General features: G+C 34.7%; 1 protein-coding gene across 1 annotated transcript; it reads left to right on the forward strand.

The window, feature by feature from the left end:
• Positions 1-2,875: 2,875 nt before the first annotated feature.
• Positions 2,876-18,690, forward strand: abcb6a (ATP binding cassette subfamily B member 6 (LAN blood group) a). Its single transcript, XM_081362208.1, has 20 exons — positions 2,876-3,141; positions 3,911-4,469; positions 6,059-6,196; positions 6,285-6,474; positions 7,657-7,749; positions 7,845-8,037; positions 8,269-8,390; positions 11,047-11,156; positions 11,292-11,357; positions 11,503-11,628; positions 12,721-12,797; positions 13,866-13,929; positions 14,011-14,096; positions 14,216-14,273; positions 14,868-14,972; positions 15,121-15,295; positions 15,508-15,620; positions 16,625-16,719; positions 17,131-17,199; positions 17,292-18,690. The coding sequence occupies exons 2-20, from the start codon at positions 3,954-3,956 to the stop codon at positions 17,455-17,457; spliced, it is 2,562 nt and encodes an 853-aa protein (XP_081218334.1). The 5' UTR covers positions 2,876-3,141; positions 3,911-3,953; the 3' UTR covers positions 17,458-18,690.
• Positions 18,691-20,126: the final 1,436 nt, after the last annotated feature.

Here is a 20,126-nt window from a genome sequence, read left to right on the forward strand (position 1 = left end):
GATGAAAATAAGCGAGTCAGAATAGCGTGCAATGCAACATGATGGACCTGACAGTTGGAAGGCAAGGCAAGTAATGTCAGCCATTATTTTAACACTTCTTTTTTTGACTCATTACTTGACAGTGTGTAATAATGCAAGCTGTTTCACATACCACCTAAAAATAGTAGGTACTATAGTGGGGTAGTGTAGGAAGTGTCTGTCTGCTGCACAACACAGCCTGTATAATGCTGCCCTCTGCTGGTGATTGAATTGATCCTTTATTAAAAATAAAGTCTGTCATCATTTACTCACCCTCAAGTTGTTCCAAACCTTTATAAGTGTCTTTGTTCTGCTGAACACAAAGGAATATATTTGGAAGAATGTTTGTAGACAAGCAGATCTCAGGCCCCATTGACTACCATAGTATTTTTTCTCCCCCTACTATGGAAGTCAATGGGGCCCGAGATCTGGTGACCAACATTCTTCAAAATACTATCTTCCTTTGTATACGGCAGAACAAAGACATTTATAAAGGTTTGGAACAACTTGATGATGACAGACTTTATTTTTAATAAAGGATCAATTCAGTCACCAGCAGAGGGCACCAAATTGACCTAAATTATAAAAATCTCAATCTTAAAAGAATTGCTCTGTGCTATCAACTGATATTATTTTAAATCACCAGCATTACCCTTAAACATGAATTACACAATGTTTAAAATAATAAGACATAAAAACATATGACATAAGAATGAATACCCGCCCCCCCCCCCAACACACACACACACACACACACACACACACACACACACACACACACACACACACACACACACACACACACACACACACAGACACACACATATATATATATATATATATATATATATATATATATATATATATATATATATACATATATATATATATGAAGACTTCAGATGCAAAAGTCTCTAAGGGCCATCTGAAATTTTCATTTAAAATTAGCATTTTTATCAAGCTCGTATATTTAGGTTCAGTAATTTCACTTTAATGACAATTAATAGGTCATTTTCATTGCCATTAAAGTGAAATAACTGAACATAAATATACAAGCTTGATAAAAATAATCATTTTAGAAGAAATTATCAGTTGGCACTTAGAGGCTTTTGCATCTGAAGTCTTCATATATATATATATATATATACATCACGCAAATTACATAAAAATGTATTAATGATTAAAGTCCCCCGTCAATAATTGTATCCCTTAAAACTAAACTTTGCTCACAAAAATGTCATATTTAAACTTTTTTTTTCCTGTGAAAAAAACCCCAAAAACTGTCATACCTTAAAATAGCTTGAATGTAACTCCACAACTTTGCTTCATTAGTATATGCAGAACCATAAATATACAAATGAGCCCCGCCTCCACTCACTCATACAGGCTCCTACAAGTCAGTGTATCAGAATGGTAACCATAATGCTTTTTATGTATCGATCACTACAACGTCAGACACATAATGATAATTAATAATATCCTTTTGCTTGACTACGTTATCAAACAGCTAATAAAGTGTTGCTAATGTTACACAAACCATGTTCCCGCTTTGAAAAGGTAGTTTGTATGGAAGTTTGTTTCCGCCACTGAATAATAAATAAATAATAATAATTGCGACTTTTTATCTCACAATTCTGACTTTTTTTCTCACAATTGCGATATATCAAGTCAGAATTGTGACTTTTTTCTCACAATTGTGAGATATGAAGTCAGAATTGTGAGAAATAAAGTCGCAATTCTGAGAAATAAAGTCGCAATTGCAAGATATAAAGTCGCAATTGCAAGATATAAAGTCGCAATTCTGAGAAATAAAGTCGCAATTGCAAGATATAAAGTCGCAATTCTGAGAAATAAAGTCGCAATTGCGAGATATAAAGTCACAATTCTGAGAAATAAAGTCGCAATTGCAAGATATAAAGTCGCAATTCTGAGAAAAAAGTCGCAATTCTGAGAAATAAAGTCGCAATTGCAAGATATAAAGTCGCAATTGCAAGATATAAAGTCGCAATTCTGAGAAATAAAGTCGCAATTGCGAGATATAAAGTCGCAATTCTGAGAAATAAAGTCGCAATTGCGAGATATAAAGTCACAATTCTGAGAAATAAAGTCGCAATTGCAAGATATAAAGTCGCAATTCTGAGAAATAAAGTCGCAATTGCGAGATATAAAGTCACAATTCTGAGAAATAAAGTCGCAATTGCAAGATATAAAGTCGCAATTCTGAGAAAAAAGTCGCAATTCTGAGATGTAAAGTCAGAATTGCATGATATAAAGTCGCAATTGCGAGATATAAAGTCGCAATTCTAAGAAATAAAGTCGCAATTGCGTGATATAAAGTCGCAGTTGCGAGAAAAAAAGTCAGAATTCTGACTTTATAACACGCAATTCTGACTTTATAATACGCAATTGCGACTTTATTTCACGCAATTCTGACTTTATATCTCGCAATTCTGAGAAATAAAGTCAAAATTGCGAGATGTAAACTCGCAGTTGTGAGATAAAAAGTCGCAATTATCTTTTAAAATGTTTTATTTTGTGGCGGAAACAAGCTTCCATAATTAATTGGTCAGAACCGTTGAAAATCTCTCTCTCTCTCTCTCTCTCTCTCTCTCTCTCTCTCTCTCTCTCTCTTGAGAATTGCAAAGACGCAACAGTATCTAAAAATGGCAGATTGGAAACCTTGGAAACATATGGGGTTCCTTTGAATCCCATTCAAATCTTAGGATGTCTTTTGATTTTTTGTAGACATAAGAAAGAACATGGTGTTTTAAATTGATAAATCCCACAGGTTATTAATTTACAATAAACGGCATTATGAAAGAATCAATGAGGGACTTTGATTGGACCATTCTTACTTGCGCTGAGAAAAGTCACATGTACCACGTGACCGCGTAACGAGGGCACTAGGACCACGAGGCGTTTGTTTGTCCCGGTGTTATTTATTGTGTAATGGATGCTGGAGTTGAACTGCGTGAGTTTCTGACTGTAGTGTAAGGTCATATACAGCGACCACATACCATGACATGTTTTAGGAGCGCTAACATCATCATAATCCATCTGAAGGGGTAGTTATTCAAGGACGCACACCAAAGACTAGAAGGATCCCATTGACATTGGAAACAGGTTAGTTGATATTCTCACTGGCCTTATAGTTCCCGTGGACGTGGTTTCACACGGTAATACTATGGTACTTTGGTATATGTGGTTATAAATAACACTTACAAAGAAGTGGAGCTGTCATGTTCTTTGTACATGGTACAGTATCATGTATTATGCATGCATGTTTTATCCTGTTAGTGTATTTGTAAGTTGGTCACAACACATTCAGATAAACATAATAAAACAATGGTACTATATTATAATGCATTATAATCTAAGGTATTATTATAATGACTGGCTCATGAACATCCTCAACAATAAACTTTGCTTTTTAAATACGTATTATTATTTATTATGTTTAGTAAAATGAGAACATTTAATATCAATATGTATAAGAAATAATAATGTCATTTTAAAAATTAAGTTTTTTATCGTTGATGTTTTTGTACATGTATGGTAATACTTTGGTATTATTTATAAGTACCTTGGGGTACCATAGTATATGACTATATCATAGTAGCAGTGTCTGGATTTGAAACTATCACTGTACCATGCAGTTATTTTAGTATTGTTGAGATACTATTATAATTTTAATTTTTTAAAAGTTTTAGTAATTTTTTTAAATCTTTTTTTATATATATGTCGGTGTAGTTTTAGTCATTTTTATTCCCGTTTTAGTTATTTTTGTACATACATTTATATATATAGTCCCTGTATTATGGTCCTGCCACAGTATGTTTTTGTTGTGGGAAACACAAGTTTATTTGGTTCCTCACCATATCATTTTTTCCAGATATTCTTTGTGTGGATCCATCATCATCATCATCATCGTCATCATGGTGGAGATGAAGAGTTTCTGTGAAGCTGGAGTCTCCATGCAGCAGGTGTGGGTGGACGGCGGTCTGACTCCCTGCTTCTACTTCACCCTGGTGCCGTCCGTCCTCCTCACCCTCTTCTTCCTCTTCGGCACGTTTCTGTGTGTTTGGTACAGCCGCTACGGCACAGACATGGAGCCCAAGTTCATCCCTCGCTCTCGCCTCTACCGGCTCCAAGTGGGCCTGTCGGTGCTGCTCGTCCTGCAGGCTCTGGGCTGGATGGTGTTTCGGATCGCTCGCAGCGGAGAGCTGCCGGGATACGTGGTCCTGTACGGCTGTCTCTCCATGATGGGCTGGCTTTGGGCCGTGGCTCTGCTGCGTCTGGAGAGAAGGAGGGTTCTGGTGCGGGACAGAACCAGAGGACACAGTTCGGTACTGTTGCTGTACTGGGCCATAGCTTTTGCGGCTGAAAACCTGGCGTTTGTGTCGTGGATGAGCCCTCAGTGGTGGTGGACTCTGGAGACGTCCGATCAACAGGTACGAGTGTGATTGGTTAGGAATACATCACCAAATAATTATACATTAGTGAACAATAATAAATAAACTGTTGTCTAATAATGAATCTGTTAATAAAATGATTTGCATATGCTAAATTGTTGCAGTAATGTAAATATATTTTAAACCTGTTTATCTACCACTAGGTGAAAGGTAATGGCAAAGCTCTCATAAACACAACTCATATCAAGTAGCATCAAATTAAACAGCGGATTGTAGTAGTTTTTAGTGTTTTATATTGTATTATCATGTATGTCTGTAGCATAACCTTTGGCACTGATGCCATTGTCCTGAAAGTATTTGAAAGGGGTGGCAGATGTAGGAATGCTGTTCACACACCATGACTCAGCATTATGGTGATTTTGTGAAAGGATTTTTATTTACAATACATATTGAGTGACTCTGCAATTCTTTGAATGACTCTGCAATTCTGTCAAGTTTGGATGGTCATTAATAACACAGTATTGTTGAGTCATTTTGTGCTTTTAAACAGTAGACAGTGACAATATTGTTGAGTCATGGTCAGGTCTGCTGCATTCCTTCTTTGGCCTCATTGGCCACGCCCCAACCGTTTAGGTTTGACCAATCAGATAACAGTTGTTGTGACGCTCCATGAGGTAGCAGTTTTACTCTGCTCTCTCTAGTCTTGCTCTAAACTTTGAATGTTGAATGCAAAAGTTGATTGCATATTATATAAAAAAAGCATGTTATAAAAATGGCCAACAATTTTGCCAGATTTAACCAAAAGAGCATTTACAAAATTATTCCAGTTTTCAAATGTGTCTCTAAAAAAAGTCAGCAAGTATGTATATATGTATGTGTGTGTGTGTGTGCGTGTGTGTGTGTGTATATATATATGTATATATATACACTGTAAAAGGGCATATATATATAAATATTTATAATTTAATAAAAGTGATATTAATTTATTTGCCCCTTTTACAGTGTACAGGTATATATATTTTTATTTTTTATTATTAAACCATACATGTATGGTGATGTATAAATAGCCTACATCATCGATATTTATACATTATTAAACAATAAGTACATTTAAAAATCAAATATAACCCTTAGACAGTATATAATTATAAATGTTAATAGACCTAAAACTTAAAACTAAGTCTAACTAACTAATTTAAAACTAACTAATTTTTTACATTTTAATATTATATATGTTAAAATATTTTATATTTAAAATATTGTATGTTTTTTGTATATGCTTTGCTTTAAATTTGGCACCCCATGCTAAAGATACAATTGTTTTTATTTGTAACTTTTTAATTAGAGAAGACAAATTCAGTAAGACACACTGGATAAATTGCAGTCAAATCCATGCCACAATATATATATATATATATATATTTATTATTATTATTATTTTTTAAAAAAGCAAAAAGTAAAAGTAATTTGTTTGCATGCTAACGACCAAAAATCTCAAAATGTGAGACACATCATAGTGATGGTTTTACTCTTTACACAATATCAGAGATATGTATAATATGATTGTAGCAGATACAAACAATAGCAAATAATAATGGCTTTATGCATATTGTTCATTGTGACTGCAGTTGGAGTTTGCCTTCTGGCTGGTGCGATACTTCAGCTCAGGTTTGCTGTTCCTGTTGGGCCTTAAAGCTCCAGGCTTGCCTCGCCGACCGTACATGCTCCTGGTCAATGAAGACGAGCGAGACGTTGAGCACGGAGCAGTAAGACATTAGATGCACTCTGCTGTTGTCAAATCTGCATATACATCTTGCTGTCATAATCATGAATCTCTTTAATGCATCTTTTCAGCCTCTCTTGGGTAACTCTGATGAGAACCAGTCTACGTGGAAAGACTTTGGGCAGAAGGTGCGTCTGTTGGTGCCGTACATGTGGCCGAAGGGCAGTGCCGTGCTTCAGCTGCTGGTTCTGCTGTGTCTCGGGATGCTGGCCGTGGAACGCGTCATCAATGTGTTTGTGCCCATCTACTACAAGAACATAGGTGCAGAATAAGAGTCTTGTTCAGTCATGATTGCATTATTTATGAAATATAAGGGAAATTATTGTACGTTCGGGTCAGTAGCCCTTTCTTAGTCTTTTTGTCCACACTAGTGCGTAGGGGTGTAACGATACCCTCATGTCACAATTCGATACATATCACGATACTGATCACACGATACGATATTATTGCGATACTCCAAGACATTTAACAAAAGTTTAACAAAAAATGACCTGCTAAATTTGATATTACATTGGGGGTGGAAATGAATAGGCTTGGATTTGGTGCTGGTAACACAATGCACAGGACAATAGTGACACCAAAATAAAAATATTTATGATTCTGATGCTGAAAACAGAATTATTTTAGATGAATATGCTTGCACTCTTTCACTGACTAGATATATTTAAAATAATGTAGGCCACTTTTTACTGGTAACATAAGACTTTTTGCATTATAATGTATAATAATGCAATTTGGCATTATCAGGACCCACAAATATTCCCTCATTGCATTATTATACAATATATTCAACATTTACTGTATATATAGTAGTTTAATGTAGTACAGACATTAAAACTCTGTAAACTTGAATTTTTTCACACACAGTAATTTTCATTTTTCAACTATTCGCAATACATTTTGTCACTATCCACGATACATATTTTTGTATTTCAATATATTATGACACGATATATTGTTACACCCCTACTAGTGCGGGCTTTGCAACAAATTTCTGGAATTACATATTTTATGCATGTGAATCACAAAACCAGAAGTCGCACGGGTATATTTGTGGCAAAAGCCAACAATACATTGTATGGGTCCAAATTTTCTTTTATGCCAAAAATCATTAGGATATTAAGTAAAGATCATGTTCCATGAAGATATTTTGTAGATTTCCTACCGTAAATATATAAGACATTTATTTATGTGAGTGAATGCAGCACAGTCGCGAACATAAATGCACAACTTTAAAGGCGATTTTCTCAATGTTTTGATTGTTTTGCACCCTCAGATTCCAGATGTTCAAATAGTTGAATCTCGGTTAAATATCTAACAAACCATACATCAATGGAAAGCTTATTTATTCAGCGTTCAGATGATGCATAAAGCTCAATTTCCAAAAATGTACTGGTTTTGTGGTCCAGGGTCACATATGTATATTATTAATCTCCTTTCCAGTGAACCAGCTGACAGATGGGAGCTCTTGGAAGACTCTGGCCACTACAGTGTGTGTTTACGGGCTTCTGAAGTTCCTGCAGGGCGGTGGAGCTGGTGAGGGAACATCAACCAATTTAATGATATCTTTGTAGCGTGACGCGGAATATCAGTTTGACTCTGACCACAGTCTCATCTTCATCCGTCTGCAGGAGCGTCTGGGTTTGTGAGTAACATGCGTTCGTTCCTGTGGATTCGGGTGCAGCAGTACACTAACCGTGTGGTGCAGGTGCGTCTCTTCGCTCACCTGCACTCTCTGTCTCTGCGCTGGCACCTGGGCCGCCGCACCGGAGACGTCCTGAGAAGCATCGACAGAGGAACCTCCTCCATCAACAGCCTGCTGAGGTACAGCTGAACATTGACATTAGCTTTAGATAAAAGTGTGTCCTGATACCACAAACCTTCTTATCTCGAGGTGTTTGCATTTGGATGCAAGTATAAACAAGGTCAACTTTGCTTTATTAGTCTTGGATGCATACAGTCCTGTGTACAGATAGTGTGCGTTTACAGTTAAAATGATCCCAGTCTCTATTTTCTTGAAAATTATATTTTGCTTTATTTGGTTTATTCCAACAGCTACATCGTGTTCAGCATCTTCCCCACCATCGCTGACATTGTCATCGCCATTATCTATTTTATATCCAATTTCAATGCCTGGTTTGGCCTCATAGTCTTTGTTTGCATGGCCCTCTACCTCAGTGAGTATCTGTATACATGAACACACACACATATAGACAGTGTATATATGAGCACGGGCACATATAGACAAAGTGTATACATGAACACACACACACACACACACACACACACACACACACACACACATTTGTCCTCCCTTACTGTTGCTTCCATTGCAAATGATTAGAAATTTGTAATTTTACCTAAAGCACTAAAGCTGCTCCTTGTCTGGTCTGGTTTGAGTATTAAAAGTACAATTGCATTACTTGAAAGAAACGATTTATTTATTGCATTGAGTGACACTTGAGATCTTGAGCAATATATTGTAATAATATGTTTTTAGTCTTTTACTAAAAACTGAATACTATAGCTTAGGGCTGGGCGATAAAACGATAACGATATGTATCGCGATAGACACGTAATCAATATCAATAAAAAATGCGTTCGATAAAACGTTCGATATATATATATATATATATATATTTTTTTTCGTTAGAAGAAACCAACAAAGCAAGTTTGATTGCATGAACAAAGGCACTCACTCTCTAGTAACTAGATAAAACAGAAAAAGTCAGCTCGCCTGACTTAAAGTCTGACCGTAGTCAGACCAATGTCGTCTGCAGATTATGCAAGACCGTCGTCAGTTTCTCTGTTATTCGCGTTCTGATCATAAAATGGTTCTGATGCGCTGTTCTAGCGTGTGCGTTTCTCAGCGCGTACATGTGAAGCTCGCATGCTCTAAAAGCCTGTCTACCAGCGCCTCAATACTGGACTAAGTTATATTTCGAGTCTTATTTTGCTAATACTGTTATATACACACAAGGTTTACATAAACTAGTCGGATATGTCTAAAGTGAAAGGAAACTTGAGAAAATTGAGAGAAAATCTGCTTGTCAAATGCGTGTATAATAGACGCGTCGCGCGCAGCTTTTAAAGAGACAGTAATAGTAAACACGCTGCCGCTTGTCCTTAAAGGGATAGTTCACCCAAAAATAAAAATTATCTCATTATTTACGAACTCTAATGTTGTTCCAAACCTGTATTAATTGCCTTCTAATATTTTCTAATATAAATATTTTGAAGAATGTGGGTATCCAAACAGTAGCTGGTCCCCATTGACTTTCATAGGAGAAAAATATACTATGGAAGTCACTCTGGTACATCAACTATTGGTCATTCTTCCAAATAACTTTTATTTTCAACAGAAGAAAGAAACTTATTCGAGTTTAAAACACTGTGAGAGAGTAAATTATGAAAATTAGAATTTTTAGGAGAACTATCCCTTTAATGTTAATAAAACAACAAAATGTAAAGAGAAAATCACTCACTGCTCTTGACTAATAACTTTATTAATAGCTTTAATAAGTATCAATGTATAATTTATAGAAAATAGAAAGAAATAGATTTATAGAATTTATAGAAAGAAATCGTAATATTATATTTTTGCCATATCGCCCACCCCTTTATAAAGCATTTCTTACGTATTCTTTAATTTTGCACCTAAATGTTAAGAGATAATTGTTAAGTGTTCATTGTGATTTTAGACTTTTGAGTTTTCCATGGTCGTGTTGACATTTCTGCCTTTATAACTGATGGGATTATAATCAGAGGTAGGTTAAGTTTAAAATAAAAAATCTTTAAATGTAATATATTTGTCTCCTGGACTGGTCCTTATTTTAAATATGTTATAAAAAAATTCAATAATTATCGATATCGACCGATATGAAACACTTATATCGTGATACAGTTTTCAGCCATATCGCCCAGCCCTACTATAGCTGCCCCTTTGAGTATTAAAAGTAGAATTGCGTGCTGAATGTATTTATTTATCCAATATAATCCAACTTAATTTATGAAGTTAACCATAGTTGACCACAGTGCTTATGTAAAAAAATATGTTTTTAACTGTTTCTTAAAGTCATTCAGAGATGATGATTGTCTCAAATACGCTGGTAAACTTATACCATGCAGAGAATGATTGTCCCGTACCCAAAGATCTTGTTTCTTGAGTTTTGTTTTCTTACACTTATATTTCAAGCTATACCCGAAGAACTTGTCTGGCTGTTTCAGGTGATTAATTAAAATAATGGATGTGTTTGAAACAGAAATATACTGCCTACTAAGTGTAGTTTGTGAAACAGAATGCAGTATCCATACATCTATGCTATATTAGATTTTTTTATTTATATATATTGGCAACAAAATGAAAAAAAAAAACTTAAGTTGAAATACTAAAATTACTTAAACTGAATACAAATTAATTAAAGCTAAATAGAAAAAAGACCAAAAAAAATCAAATTAAATAACTAAATAAAGGTTAATTAAACATTTTATAAAAACTTTAGTAGTAGATAAGTAATATTAAAATATTGTAATTCTGCAATTGGTGCACATTTATGACTTTGTAAATGTTATGTTAAAATTACAGTTGATATTACTTCTGGCTTATTCGTCACACTGAAAATGTAAGGTCAAGTAGTCTAGTGCATTGCATTGTGGGAGACATTGTGCTTTAGTGTGCTGCACAATTCAGCAAATTCACACACTGTTAACACTATACGACATTCTGCAATCCGCAAGAGTGCAGTTTTGGTTCTCCTCGTCTCAGGAGTCACTAAAGACAGAAGAAGAGAAATATACCAGATCAGCTTTTGATTGATTGACTGTCTCTTTCAGCTCTCACCATCGTCATCACAGAATGGAGAACTAAATACAGACGAGACATGAACACACAAGATAACAATGCCAAATCGAAAGCTGTGGACTCTTTATTGAACTTTGAGACGGTATGGGTTTGCTTTGTTCCCTCTTTGTTTGGCTAAGGTCGGTGTTTGAATATGTGTCGTAAAAAAAAAGAATTTTTTTTTTGCTGTGCAATATAATGCACGTATGATATATAACAATTATGATATTGTTAACAGGTGAAATATTACAATGCAGAGCTTTATGAAGCGAGTCGCTTTGAGGATGCCATCTTGAAATATCAGGTAGTATTTATTTTTTTTAAGATTGTTTTTTGACTGCTCTCCACACCAGATTTGTTATAACGTGTATTTTATAGTTGATTGATTAATAGCTCACAGGAATAAATCATAAATATCACTTTCGTAATTATATTTTATTTTTGCTCAGGTATCGGAATGGAAGACCAACGCGTCTCTGGCGTTTTTAAACCAAACGCAAAACCTGATCATCGGTTTGGGTCTTCTGACCGGATCTTTGCTCTGTGCGTACTTCGTGACCGAGGGAAAGTTTCAGGTACGAACAGTCGGGACAACTCATCATATCAGACCACGGCCAGAAACTTCTGAATGGTTTAAAGCAGGAAAAAAAGATTTGAAACAAATAAAAAAGGAACATACATTTTTAAATAAAGTAGTACTTTTATTCAGCAAGGATGCATTGAATTAACCAAAAGTCATAGTAAAGACATATACAATGTTGAATTGTATTTCAATTTCAATTTCAATTAAAAAATTTTTTTTTTATCTTTCTATTTATCTGTTAAGCCTGAAAAAAGTGTGATGGTTATAAATATATGTAAAAAAAAATATATTAAGCAGAACAACTGGTTTCAACATTGATATTAATAAAAATAAATTATTTTTGAGTAGCAAATCATCATATTAAAATGATTTCTGAAGGATCATGTGACACTGAAGACTGGAGTAATGATGCTGAAAATTCAGCAAAATTTGCATGCTTTACTTTAGATCAAATAAATGCAGTCTTTTTGAGCGCAAGACCTCAAACTTTTGATTGCTAATGTACATTAATAAAATAGATCTGGCTTTAAAAAAATTAGTTCTGGCTTTAAAATCTGATCAGATTTTAAATTGCACATCAATTGTATTCCGTTTTAATGCTCCTTTCTTTAGCTTTTCTGCTGCTTTGCAATAATCAACAGCCTACAGTTTGGCTAATGCACTAAAAGATTTTGATTAAAGTTTGAGATTGTGATTGAAATGCCAATGCGGAGTTTCCACTCCAGACTTACTCATGAGGTTTTACATGCCTAATGTCTCTGAAGCATATTTTATTGGATTGTGGTGGGTTTAATGGCTTGAGAGAAAGTTATTAATCTAACAGTGGCAAAAAAAAAGTGTAATGAAGTGCAGAATTGATTAAAAACAACAACATTATTTTAATGTATTTTAATACATTTTAAAATAAAATAAGAACATTTAAATAAAAACTTCAATTAAAAAAGAACAAATTTAAAATACTTCAATTAAATATTAATATTTTGTATTATTTTTATTGTATTAAATATTATTTCAATATTGTAATTGTTATTATTTTGTATCGTCTTGTGTCATGAACTGCTTGTAACTCGTGCTGGTCTTCCAGGTTGGAGATTATGTGCTGTTTGGAACATACATCATCCAGCTCTACACTCCGCTCAACTGGTTTGGCACATACTACAGGTGTGGAGCTTTTTTCATCTTGGTTAATAGTTCATCGTCCGTTTATAGATCACTATTTATATGCGTTTTCAAAAGAACAAAGACGACAGTAAGTATGTAGTCATCATTTATTGAGGTTTCTAAAGAACAGTTTAAACAGAGAGTAAAATTGTTGTTACTAAGTTGTTTGAATTTTCCATATGGGTTTGTGCTCTAAATCCAATTTTAAATTGTTTTATAATATGTTTTTTTTTTTATATATAATTGTTTCTATGGAGATCGCCACTAATTAAAGGAACACTCTGACTTTTTGGGACTTTAGCTTATTCACAGTATCCCCCAGAGTTAGATAAGTCCATACATACCTTTTTCATTTCTGTGCGTTCTGTAAGTGTTATTTGACGCACCCACCGCTAGCCTAGCTTAGCACAAAGACTGTATGTAAATGGATAAGGTAGCATACTAATCCTAATAAGTGACAGAGACCATTTTTAATCGTATAAATACTGGGAACTATATTCTCACTAGGCGTAGGAGCACAGCTACTTGGGCGGAGTGATTAGCGCAGCACACGAGACGCCCTGTTGATGGTTCTGTAAACAAAGTAGCCACTCCGCCCAAGTAACGTTAGCTGTGCTCCTACGCCTAGTGAGAATATAGTTCCCAGTATTTACACGATTAAAAATGGTCTCTGTCATATAGCCTTGTTATTTGTACACGCTGTGACTATACAGATCACAACATGTAAATAGGAAAATGTTTGCATTATTTTGTCACTTATTGGGATTAGTATGCTAACATTATCCATTTACATCCAGTCTTTGTGCTAAGCTAGGCTAGCGGTGGGTGCGTCAAATAACACTTACAGAACGCACAGAAATGAAAAAAGATATGTATGGACTTATCTAACTCTGGGGGATACTGTGAATAAGTTAAAGTCCCAAAAAGTCGGAGTTTTCCTTTAAGCCCCTTGAGGGTTTTTCAGCAATTGTCCATCACATTCTTTTTGTGAAATGTATAACACTGTTTTTTATGTTTTTGTTGTGAAAATAAAATAAAAAATCAAAAAATGTATCTTTCCTTGAACAGAATGATCCAGAACTCCTTCATCGACATGGAGAGCATGTTCAAGCTCTTCACTGAGGACGAGGAAGTGAGTGGAGGCTTTTCTTTGAAATTCAGTTCAGAGAAGCTTTTGAATAATTAATGACATGTTATTTGGGCTTGTGTTTAGGTGAAGGATGACGTCAACGCAGGAAGCCTCTACTACAGACAGGGGAAAGTAGATTTTGAGAATGTCTTCTTCAGCTACACGGAAGGGTAATTATGTATTTCGATTATTCTTGATTATTATTATTAGAGTAATTTATTTTACAAATGACCAGTATTCGCTCAATAATATGCAACTTTTATTTTATACGATGTGGATATTTGTGCAGCAAGGAAATTCTGAAAGACGTCTCTTTCACCGTACTTCCCGGACAGACGGTCGCACTTGTAAGTCTGTTCTGTTTTATACATCCTTTAAAAGTCGTGCTGCTGTTAATGCCTTTTCTGCTTTGTCTTGATATAAACACTGCCGTTCAAAAGTTTGGGGTCGATTATTTTTCAATTATTTTGAAAGTCTCTTATGCTCACAGAGTCTGCATCAAAAATACATTAAAACAGTAATATTGTGAAATATAATGTAATATATTCCTGTTATGACAAATCCAAATTTTTTCTTCAGTGTCACATGATCCTTCAGAAATCATTCTAATATGCTGATTTGCTGCTCAAGAAATATTTCTTATGATTATCAATGTTGAAAACAGCTGTGCTGATTCATATTTTTGTGGAAACTGATGTTTTTTTCTATTCTTTGAATATAAATTTCAAAAGAACAACATTTATTTGAAATAGAAATCCTTTGTAACAATATAAATGTCTTTACTGTCACTTTTGATCAACTTAAAGCATCATTGCTGAAGTATTAATTTCTTAAAAAAAAAATTTTTTAAATGATACTGACCCCAAACTTTTGCGCGTGCGTGTGTGTGTGTGTGTGTGTGTGTGTGTGTGTGACTCATGACTGTTTGTATTTTTTGTTAGGTCGGACAGTCTGGATCAGGAAAGAGCACCATCATCCGTCTGCTTTTCCGTTTCTATGACGTTCAGGGCGGGTGTATAAAAATAGACGGTCAAGACATCTCAAAGGTGAACCTGCCATTGGCTTGTAATATATAAAAGGCACCCAAACCTGTCCCTACATGAGCATGTGGAGGGACACTTTGTCCTTTGTATCTTATGTTTCACATTTTTCACTTGTGCGCTGTGTTAATTCATACGTCTGGTTGTGTCTCAGGTGAAGCAGTCCTCTCTGCGCGCTCACATTGGGGTCGTCCCTCAGGACACCGTCCTGTTTAATGACAACATCCGGGACAACATCCGTTACGGTCGAGTTGCTGCTACTGACCAGGAGGTGGAGGAGGCCGCGATTGCCGCTGACATCCATGACAAAATCATAACTTTCCCGGACGGTGAGAACCATTTTCGGCATTGAAAAGTAGAATTAAACTGTAAGAAATGAATATAAGTAGGCGGTCTGAAACACAGACCTTTATTAATGTGCTCCGATTATTTTGAATCATTATGCATCATTTCGTTTTTATGCCATCCATTCGGCTCATTTTGAGTCTAGAGATCATGTTTGAGTTCATAGTTGATATTCATAATTGTTTTATATTTGTAGGTTATGACACTCAGGTGGGTGAGAGAGGGCTGAAGTTGAGCGGAGGAGAGAAGCAGAGAGTCGCCATCGCTCGCACCATCCTCAAAGCGCCTCAGATCATCCTCCTTGATGAGGTACGTCACCAGTGCATTATGGGAGAATACATACACAGTCGTTTTAGGATGAGGGAATCATCCCAGTTTTGCATGATTTCTTGTTGGGAGATTTTTTTTTACTTGTTTTAACAAGTTTAGGTTAAAATGTTTGGGGTTAGTAAGAATTACTTTTATTACCAACATTTTTATTTTTATTAGTTTTATTACCAGTAATACTGTTATTCAGCAAAGACACATTAATTTGACAAATGTGTCAGTAAAAATATTTATGTTTCAAAAGATTTCTATTTCAAATATTTTTTTTTTTAACTTAATATTCATCAAAGAATCCTAAACAAAAATCTATCATGATTTCCATAAAAATATGAATCAACAGAACTGTTTTCAACATTAATAATAATCAGAAATGTTTCTTGAGCAGCAAATCATCATATTAAAATGATTTCTGATGGATCATGTGACACTGAAGACTGGAGTAATGATGCTGAATATTCAGCTTTGCTCACAGGAATAAATTACATTTTAAAATATATTGTAATATTAAAGGTATAGCGGGGGATCTTTCCGAATTTTAGATAAGACCCGCCCTCTCCACTTTTTGAAAAGTTTGATTGATTCACCAGAATGATTGACAATTAGGAGGACCAATAGTATAGGTGATCCACCCGGAAGTAAAAAATCCTCCGCTATACCTTTAAATTAATTGTAATAACATTTCACAGTATTTTTTATCAAATAACTGCAGCCTTGGCGAGCATAAGAGACTTCTTTCAAAAACATTAAACAAATTGAATGCCAAAATTTTTAATGTTAGTGTGTCAAAAAGAAAAAAAAAAGCAACAAATTCACAGTAGTAAAGGATTCTGAACCAATGAAATTTCAGTGGACGAAGCTACTCCGCTTTACCGGACAGAAACAGAGAACAAGCAACCAATAATAAGTCTTTTTGTGATTAGAGCAAAAACTTTTTCTGGCTTTTCAAGTTTTTATCATGGACTAATTTTCTCATCCTCTACCAATAGGCCACGTCTGCTCTCGACACACAGACTGAGCGAAATATCCAGGCATCGCTGGCTAAAGTCTGCACCAACAGAACCACCATTGTGGTGGCACACAGGTAAACACATGATTAAATGATTTATGAGAGTGTGATGTTTTAACGTGCAATGAATGTTGAACAACAATAATCCGGCGCCTTTAAAGGGGTTAAGAGAGTTTTTACTCAGATCAACTCCCATCAGTTAAAGCATAATTCATAAAACATGATATTAAGGTCTTTTATACATTACAGGATTTCTTATTGTATAACGCTATAGCCCCTTTCACACAGCGCGTTGATCCCGGAGAAATTGCAGTAAAATTGCCAGGACCAATGTAAGGGGTGTGTCGTAGTGATTACTTTTGTGAACACACTCACAGATTCTGGAAAATCACTGGCAGTGTGCATGAACCAAAATCAAACATTATCCGTGTATTTTCCGGAATCTCTGTGTGAAAGGGGCTTAACTCTGATGTGCATCTATTGTAGATTGTCGACTGTCATTGGAGCCGACATGATTCTTGTGATTCGTGATGGGCAGATTGTGGAGAGAGGAAGGTGAGTTTATTCACTAGTACGCTGAACACAAAGTCCGACTCGCTAATACATGAACTATGCGGTTTAAAGTCCTGCATTATTGCTTGTCGTAGGCATGAGGAGCTGTTGGCGAAGGGAGGGCTGTACTCTGACATGTGGATGAAACAGCAGCAGGTGCAGGAGTCAGACTCCGCCTCTGACAGCGAGACGAAAGACAGGAAATCAGAGAAACTGCAGCCACAAACATCCACTACAGGAACAGGACACAAGGGACACTAGATATGCGTGATGGGACCTGGGTTTTAGTGCATTTTAAGCTCGCCCAATGCTGTTGTGGCATATTAGATTTATAATTATTTAATAGTATACATTTCTTATGTTTTTTGCCAGTTCTCAAAAGTGCCCCATTTTGCTAAAGGATTTATTTATAAGATATTGAAGTCCTTAAAGTTTATATATATATATATATGTGAAGAGTTCAGATGCAAAAGCCTCTAAGTACAATTTGAAATTTTATTCTAGGATGATCAATTTTATCAAGCTTGTATGTTTTAGTTCAGTAAATTCACTTAAAAGGCAATGAAAATGACCTATTAATTGTCATTTAAGTGAAATTACTAAACTAAAATATACAAGTTTGATAAAAATGATCATTCAAGAAGAAAATTTCAGATGGCACTTAGAGGTTTTTGCATCTGAACTCTTCATATATATATATATATATATCTATCTTTGCATTCACTTTCTACTCAATTCATTCTAAGTGCATTTATAATCATAAATAATATGGCCATCAATGAGAGAAGACTGACAGAGTTATTGTACAATGTATAAATCCCTCCATATCTATAACTTTAGGCAATACATTGCTGACACATTATTATGATGAATGTACATTCTGTTATTTAAATGAATTTCTGTGGTTGCATTGATTCGATGATTCTTCCGATTTGCTGTTTTTTGTAAGAGGAAAACTGCTTGTTGTAAATATGCTCATATTCTTTGAGGCTTTATTTAATTTGAAAATGGATAATTAAATTTCTGGTGCCATTGTATATCAGTAGATACTAATAATGCTGATATTTGAATTTCTATACAAGCTAAGATTCAATCTGAATGTAGGACTAAGTTTTAAGCAAAGGGGAAAACACTCGTCAATCAATTTTAATGTTAATTTCTGACATTATGCACATTCGTCTGACTTTTTTTTTTACTGTCTTTATGATCGTTTGTGTGGTTAAAGATCATATTTTCTTATGCTGTGTGTGTGGAGTGGTACTTAGGTGCAATAGATTGCTGTACTGTACAACTTCAGTTCATCAAAGGGACAAAGCAGATCACTCACTTTATAGCATTTTGACTAAACTCAGGGGACAAGGTTGCAATGAGCCATTGTGATGTGTTTTTAGTCATGGAAAAGGGAAAATAGCCTTGTATAAAGTAATTCAGTCTTGACTGGCTAAAGGCTAAATAATTGTGTGTGTTTTATTGTACAATAAAGATATAGACTTGCATATGTTTATATTAATGTTTATTCTACTTACTGATAATCCATTATTCTGTGCATAAAATATTCTCTGTATTGTGCATTAAATTCAAATACGTGTAGTCCCTTTATATTTTGTTTACAAATTAAAATACCCATTTTATATACATTATATATATATATATATACACACGCAAACATTCATAAATACATGTGTATGTGTGTTTAATTATTGATCTCATGTGCGTTTTGGGATTAGTTTAACACAATATATGAAAATGTAAAGAAATGTGGAATAAAAAGTTATTTATTTGGATTAAAAAAAGAGCACCTACAGAAATGTAACAACAACAGTTCTGCCAGTTATCATAAATATCACCAATCACCGGTGTATATGATTTGCTGAAACCTACGGCTCGTGAATATGAAACACCGTACGTGACGCTTGACTGAGTGAGGCGAACATTGAATGCGAAGCATGAAGAACTTCATGAAGCTTTTGCCATAATAGGACAGGTAAACTGTCATAATACCGATCTAGAAAAAACGTGGAAAAGTAACACACATACACACAAATGCTTCTTTCCTCTAGTGGGCGCTTTACGGTCAAAAGACGAATACTCCACCAGAGAAAGTCTAATGAGGGGAGAAGTGCCACTCAATAAACTTCTGGTTGCAGTTCCACTCTTGTTCCCCATGAGGGCGCTCACAGGACGAGTGCAGAATGAATGGAGGTCTATGTAGTTATACCCACGGTTATACCGCTCAAAATCCACTTTTCTTAGGATATAATTTTTTGTCTAGTAATTTGAATGTTGTTTTCGAAAGGAGATGCAAAGAAATTACACATTGCTGGGTGTTGGATTTTTTAGAGTCACTTATCTGCTTTTTTTTATTATTATTTTTTTATTTTTTTTTATTATGCAATAACAAATACAAAACAACCATAAATGAACATATAAACAATACACAGAAAAAGAGGGTTACATTACATAAACATAAAGAATATTAAGCTAGCTTAAATGAATGACACCAACGAAGAGTCTTACAAGCAGCAGCGTTTTTAGAATTCCTCAAGGAGTTCAATATATATCAAAATCTTTCTTAAAAATGAAAAAGGAAGGAGTTTTCTTTGAAAACTTACACTTGTGAATATAAAATTTGGCAAGAAAAAGTAATAAGTTGAGAATAAATTTAAAATGATAAGGGTCTACTTTCAAAGAGTCACCAAAAAACACAATTTTTTGGCTTATACAAAAGTTTACAGACATATATCTTTTAACAAAATTTGAAAAGTCAACCCAAAATATTTTGCAATACATTCCCAAAATAAATGAGTAATTGTCTCATCAACCTGATGACAAAAGGTGCACAAAGGGGAGATACTATTATTAAATTTAGCAAAATTATAATTAACTGGATAGCACACTTATCTGCTTTAAAAAGTCTTTCAAAATGTCAT

The sequence above is a fragment of the Scardinius erythrophthalmus genome, assembly GCF_964197995.2.
Source record: "Scardinius erythrophthalmus genome assembly, chromosome: 3".
Classification (NCBI taxonomy): domain Eukaryota; kingdom Metazoa; phylum Chordata; class Actinopteri; order Cypriniformes; family Leuciscidae; genus Scardinius; species Scardinius erythrophthalmus.

Coding starts and splice junctions, on each gene's coding strand:
- abcb6a (XM_081362208.1), top strand. CDS start 3,954: ATGGTGGAGATGAAGAGTTTCTGTGAAGCTGGAGTCTCCATGCAGCAG. Junction 8,038..8,268: donor TCCATCAACAGCCTGCTGAG/GTACAGCTGAAC, acceptor TTATTCCAACAG/CTACATCGTGTTCAGCATCT. Junction 14,097..14,215: donor TTCTTCAGCTACACGGAAGG/GTAATTATGTAT, acceptor ATATTTGTGCAG/CAAGGAAATTCTGAAAGACG.